The 6774-nt window shown below is 44.8% G+C and overlaps 1 protein-coding gene across 1 annotated transcript in view; it reads right to left on the reverse strand.

Annotated features, from left to right (window-relative positions):
- Positions 1 to 6774, reverse strand: part of WNT5A (Wnt family member 5A) — an 8999-nt gene continuing 2225 nt past the window's right edge. Inside the window, exons 3-4 of the mRNA XM_019620083.2 lie at positions 2085 to 2377; positions 1 to 582 (exon numbers count right to left, since the gene is read on the reverse strand). Coding sequence (XP_019475628.1) covers positions 124 to 582; positions 2085 to 2377 — 752 coding nt within the window. The 3' untranslated portion in view covers positions 1 to 123. The remainder of the gene's footprint in view (positions 583 to 2084; positions 2378 to 6774) is intronic.

A 6774-nucleotide genomic window follows, 5' to 3' on the forward strand; every position in this document is an offset into this window, starting at 1 on the left:
TTAAGAAGAAGACAACAACTCACTGGACTCTATAAATAAAGCAGAAAAAGTCCTGTGGAAGGGGTGAGGGGCCCACACCCCTCACAGGCAGGTGGCTGCAGTTCCTCCCACCTCGTCCATCTCCTATTTGCACACAAACTGGTCCACGATCTCTGTGCACAACTTGCATTTCACATAGCAGCACCAGTGGAACTTGCAGTGGCAGCGCTCTCGCTGCACCGTCTTGAACTGGTCGTACCCCCGGCCGCAGCACATCAGTTCACAGCCGTCCATGCCCTCTGAGGTCTTATTGCAAAGGCGGCCCTGGGTGCCCAGGGACCCAGTGCTCTCATTGCGCATGCAGTAGTCAGGGCTGGGATCGATGTAGATCAGGTCATGGATGGTGGGTGCATTGAAGCGGCTGTTCATCTGCACCAGCTTGCCCCGGCTGTTGAGTTTCATGGCAGCGGCACTATCGTATTTCTCCTTCAGGGCATCGCCTACTTTGCGGAAATCGGCAAGCTGAAGCCAACAGGTCTTCAGGCTACAGGAACCAGAGACACCGTGGCACTTACAGGCCACGTCAGCCAGGTTGTATACAGTCTGGAGAAGGCAGAGTAAAAAGCAAAAAGGAAGGTGAACGATTAGCATGGCTGCGGCAGTATTCATTCCCCTCTTTTCCTGCACTCTGTCCCCTTCCCCTTCACACCTCACAGCATTCACTCTGGCACTCTCCTTCCTGCTGCAATAGGGTGGGAGGGCAGAAAGCACATACACACCACGCACTCCTTGCATCCTGTTAACCCAGACAAAGGGGCAGGGGAGGGGAGAGAGCTCTCTCAAGCCCCCTGACTTCACCACACAGACAGATGTAGCAACACACGCATCGAGCAGACAGCAGCATCAGTCACGCTGCATTCAAATTTTAGGAATTCTCTCTTGTGCCAGAGAAAGATTTTGCTGTTTCATTGAGAAATGTAAAACATCCCTTTATTTTCTATCCGAGTTACCCTCTCTATTGATCTCGGCTTGAGGCTGCAATTAGGGAAAGAGTTAAGATTCCGCTTGTTCCTGACTCAGCTGCAGCCAATTGTCTACTCTTGGCTCAGCATCATCCCCCTATCCCAAATACTGTTCTGCAAGAGAGACTTCATCCAAAAAGAAACCCCCAAACACCTATGGGTGGAAGACAGAGCTACACAGCAATATCCTCTTTACAAAGCCTTGGCAAAGAAATATCAGTCGTTTGCCCTGTACAAATAGAAATAAGAGTCGCTGTTGACATCAACCCAAAAATCCTGGTGTCTGACACATTAGATGATACCATAGACAACTTCCACCCAGCAGTTACAGAAAGTCTTAGTGCTGCCAAATGGCACCGCAAACATGAGGCTAAGGAAGGAGAAACTGCTAGAGTCTCCATTAGCAACTGTGAATGTGTCATTTTTCTTCTCAGTAATGGTAAATTGGCCTGTCCACTGCTTTCAGACACCCTCCTCTCACATTTAAATACTATTAATTTTCAATTATCTTTCATCCTACTTCACCTTAGAACACAAGTGAAAAATCCCCAGCCAACTATGTCTGGCATGTCAAAGCTCTAGGAAAATAATGACTTTGGCTCTTCATATTCAGACTATTAAAAAAGAAAAAGATTACACCCATTCATTTAAGGCATTTTTTGAGATTAAAGAAACCATAAAGACATGTTTAACCATAGAAGATGATGTTTTCTCATAATATGGAGAAGCTTTTCACATCTTCTCAAAGCAGGAAATAAAAAGTGGGAATAATCCTGCAGCACTGTTCCAGACAAATAACAAGCCCCCAGCACACACGGTACCGATTGGAAACACAAACCAATAAAACATGCAGTGAGCTGGGCACTGCTGGTGATCCACTGTGGAAGAAAACACAATGCATTGCAGTTCCAGTGCTCCATGGGAAAGCCAACGAGGAACAACATGAATGCATACGCTCTCCAGCCACCTATACCTGCCTTTTCCATTTTCTTGTCTCATGCATCAGAACAGAGAAGCCTTGGTGGCAGGTGACCAGCCAAACCTTCCCCAGAAGGAGGGACTCGAAAAGACAGAGGCACTTACTCTCCTCCCAGCCTCATTGTTGTGTAGGTTCATCATGATCCGAGCGCTCTCGTATGAGCCTCTCTGGTAAACTCTCTCCCGTTCCCGGGCGTCAACAAACTCCTTGGCAAAGCGGTATCCGTACTCGATGTTATCCCCGCAGCCGCCCCACAACCAGTCCCGGGGCAGGTCCTTGGGCCGTGCGGCCCGGCTGCAGCCACAAGAGGAGAGCTCGCCCTCCCGGCATGCCCGGCTCATGGCGTTGACCACCCCGGCCGCGCTCACTGCGTAGGTGAACGCCGTCTCCCGGCTGCCTGTGTGGAAAGAAGAAGTGCATTACAGGAAGGCTTAAGTGCACTGTTCCAGCTCATCCAATTGAAGGAGCCATCCAGGAGCCTCCAACATTCATTTGCCTCCCAGAGCATAAAGTAACCCTGAATTGTGCTCCTTCAAAAAACCGAAAAACCCAAGTGAATACCATATCCCCCAAACCACGGGAGTGCACCGGGTGCTTATGAGGAGCAGGGGCTGCTGCTCGTTGGTGCCCAGAGGAGCGACATGGCAGAGCAGCCCTGCCTCCAGGGACAGGAGGGTAGCAGTCGCCCGGCCCTCTGGAAAAAGAGACAAGGCAAATGCAAATTTGAAAAAGTCTGGTTCCTAAATTATTGCTTCTCAAAGACGATTTAGGCACTTCACCCACTAGTTCCAATTTATTTAAAGTTATAGCATTTTGCAAAGCTTCCTGCTAACAAAAGTAAACATGTGGCAGAGTTGCATGCTGCTCCTTGCCCTGTGCATCAGCTGTGCTCTTCTGCAGAGCACTGCTGACATCCAGCACCAACCTGCGCTGCTCCAGATCCCATGCATGTAGGTAAGTGAACGCAAGAACAATCACTTTTACAAATTACAGGGAAGAAAAAGCCTTGGCACCAGCTGGCTATGAAAGTTTTCTCCTGTACCTGAGATGCTAAAGTGGAAATTGAAAACCTCAAGATTCAAATGTTGGGAAGAAAAACGCACAATATCCACAATGCAAGGCATGGCCAAGTATCACCCTCGCAACAATGTCTAAACCCACCTTCATTTAGAGCCTGAATTCCCCTCTCTCTTTTCCAAAGATCCAACAAATTCTGACAACATCTAGAAGGGCTTTCAAAAACAGCACAATAAAAACAAAACCAAAACAAAACAAAACAAAAAACCCCACAAAACTTGCACCAGAAAACCCACTTGCAGTTTGCTTTTCATCTTAGGAAACAGCATTGCACTGGATCTTTTCCAAGAAGGATTCACAGAATGACTAAGAATAGACTAAATATAATTTTTTCATTTTCCATTTTTCTAAGTTCTATTCCCAATCTTTGGTCTGATCAATAAGTCAAGTTTGTTTCTAATCTTACTTTTACAAGTTTCTCAGGGAACAGCATGGGACTCTGTAAAACTAAGTCTTTAAGAGGCTGCATTTTGGACGTATCATATGTATTTAGGCAGCAACATTTTGAGGCAAAAACTGTTAGTACAAGGCCTACCATGCCAGATCAAACTTAATAGGAGCTTTCGAGCACTTCTGGAACATAAATAATTCACAATCTGGTCCATATTTAACATCAAGATGACACCACACTCAGAGCAGCTTTGTTAATATAACAGCTGTCATCCACTGGATTAATTCTAGTAATAGATGCTGTTTTTAAACGGGAAAAATCAGAAGTCTTATGTTGGGAAAGATCAGCTTTAAGGAAGATGAGAAGCACTTTGCCCCCTACTTACAATGCTGTATTTTCCCAGACACCTGCCTGGGGAAGTACTTACATGAATTATGGGTGTAAAGGGTTACAGGAGTGGCCTTTTCAGTTAAAAAAGATTTGGCTTTATGTGCTGACTTACGCCTTACATTTACTGCAAACTATAGCAAGGGGAACCTCATACAGATTTTAATGTTCCCACTTGCTCTGTAACGCACATTTTTGGATTAATTCCTTAAGCAAAATTTCCACTAGATTTAGAGGAAAGAATCATGGTCTGCTTTGGACCACAGGACTCGCCTCTTCCTTTCCATTTTATTCTTTTTCATGTTTAGTTAGCTCGTGCTTTCACATGATTAACTATGCTGTTTATTGCAGGATTTAAACCCACAAAGCTGGCTTTTTTTTTTTTTAACTAATATTCATTATTATCTTGGAGCGTGTTTTAAAGAATTTGCTCTTAGTGGGACACAGAAGGAAAGGCTGGGGTACAGAAAGGAGAGTTGCCCGCACCTTTCTCCCTTAAGCAAACTATAAAGCAGCATCAAGTGCTGAAGCAGATTTCCCCAGGCTGCAATCCAGCACGGCTTAAAGTCATCGACCCCACAAACACAGGAAGGGTGATGATTCTACGTGGATGAGTTGCTCTGTAATTTTTTTCCTTTTTTTTTTTCCTTTTTTTTTTTTTCTTTTTTGTTAAAGTCTTTAGGCACAACTGTGCTTTCCTTCACTGTCAAACCTGTCTTTTCCCACAGCCAAGCATTTCTCTCTATTGTAGCCATGGCAAGGAAACACACATTCCAAACACGTCCGAGTCCCTTCTCTCCCATATATATAACACATAGAAATGGAACTGTTCAACATACACACTCTGTAGGAAGCCACCCACAGAGCAAGGAGCTGAGCCTTACACTTGATATGAATAAGTCTGCGAGAACAGAACAGGTTTTTTTTTGGTTTGTTTTTTTTTTTTTTAATACCTGACCATAAGATACAAAATGTTCTTTGTCCTGTATTTGAAAAGCATTCAGCATGAATAGCTCAGACCCCAGCACACCGAGCTGGGGGGAGGACAAAGCTCTTTTCCCTCACGTTAGCACTTTACTGTCTGCAGCCCCAGCACTGCCAGCCCTGGGCCCAGGAGATGGCAGCAAGGACCGCGCCTGACCTGGGGCCATCAGCGATGGAGAGCAGTGAAGAACAAAAGCCCTGAAGCTGCAGTTCAATAAGCCACAGAGCGAGTTTCCAAACCCAGCGCTGGGTTTATTTGTACAGCTTTAGCTAACTTTGCCAGATAAATCCTGGAAGAAAGACTGTCCATTTATGAGCAGCGGTAATTACTGCGCTGTCAGTCAGTGCTCTGCTCAGGCATTCTGTGCACAACAGCAACAGCCCGAGCCCCAGTGACAAAACCCTCCCAGACTACGTGCACCACAACCTTCTCACGTTGGTGAGCGCAGGGAAGAGCTGACAGCCCTCGACAAGCCAGCGTAAGGCAGGCGGAGTTAAATTGGATCAGGCTTGAAAAGTGCCCATTTTTCCTTCCACTCAGAGACCAGCAGCTGGTCATTACCGAAGGTCAGCATGAAATAATAGCACTGGCACCGACAACACCTTTCTTGTTCTCCATGAATACACTCTTTAGGATCTTTAACTCTTGAATATGGCTATTAACCTTGCTTCCATCTGCAATTAGAATAAGTGGCTTAATTACATGATAAATTGCTGTGTAGACATCAGCTAATACAGTCATATCCAGGAGAAGGGTGCGGCAAAGTTATTTAACTTGAAAGAAACCACCTCTAAATAGATCCATCATACTCAGTGAGGGCAGAAACTCCTATTTCATAGACAGACACCACAATCACGGGCCCAATCCCGCACATTTCTTCATACCAGCAGTCCCCTTGAGCTCATTTTCACTTGCTTGAATAACAAATAAGGGCTGAGGGACTAAGGCCCAATTTTCAAACAGATTACTTAACTGGCAATTGTTAGCTTATTAGAACAGAAAAAGTTTCCTTTCACATTTCATATGCTTGTAGATCTCTGCTCAGGTTGGGCCAAAAGGAAATGCTCCATGGGGAGGTGTTAATACTGTGCTTGGAGAAAGCCTCAGGAAGGTTGTATGTCTGAAACCAGCTGCCCCAGTTAGATACTTTTACATAATACATTGCTTTTATTTATCTGACAATCTCCAGATAAAAAATACTTCCTAAAAAAAAAATAGAGAACAAACGTGAATTAGTGGTATTCCTTCAATCTTTACTGGAGTTACCCCATTCACAAGCGAAACCAGCTTTGATCCAGTTTCAAAGGTAAAAAGCAACACTGGATTTGTCAGCACACTCATCACAGAGCACACAGAAGCTCCTATCTGTCACTCAGAAAAACTGAGTTTTCCCTGTTGCTGCACAGTATCTGACATCTGACGTGGGAATGTCAGAGGAAGGTTCCACCACGCACCCAGTTTGGTAGCACCAGCTAAATTTTTGCCATCTCTGCTAAAATACGCAGTGGTCCTTAAACAATGGGACAAGCAGGCAGCACTTGAGCACTGGAGAAGCACATTTCAAAGACAATCTCATGGGGAAAGGGTTGGGTGCCCACCAAATCATTGTAAGATTTGCACAGGAATCTGTCCCTCCTACCAGCTTTGTGCTTAAGCAAACACGACCTGCATGGGCAATCACAAATTTGGCCTTGATACAACTGATTTCATGCAGATTATCCCACTATGTTATTTTTAACACAAATCTAACTTTCTCAAAAAGAAAAAGAAGTTACCATATCTGGAAATAAGCAAGAAAGAATTGCCTATAAACACTAATAGACAGAGTAGCAATTTTCATTTAACCTCCAGACCAAGAGCAATTCACTATGCAGCCACTAACTCTGGAGCTAAGCATGGACATCTTTCATTTTACAAGACGCTGCTGGTTTTAATTCTCTTTGTTTGCTTTTTT

The sequence above is a fragment of the Meleagris gallopavo genome, chromosome 14, assembly GCF_000146605.3.
Source record: "Meleagris gallopavo isolate NT-WF06-2002-E0010 breed Aviagen turkey brand Nicholas breeding stock chromosome 14, Turkey_5.1, whole genome shotgun sequence".
Lineage (NCBI taxonomy): Eukaryota > Metazoa > Chordata > Aves > Galliformes > Phasianidae > Meleagris > Meleagris gallopavo.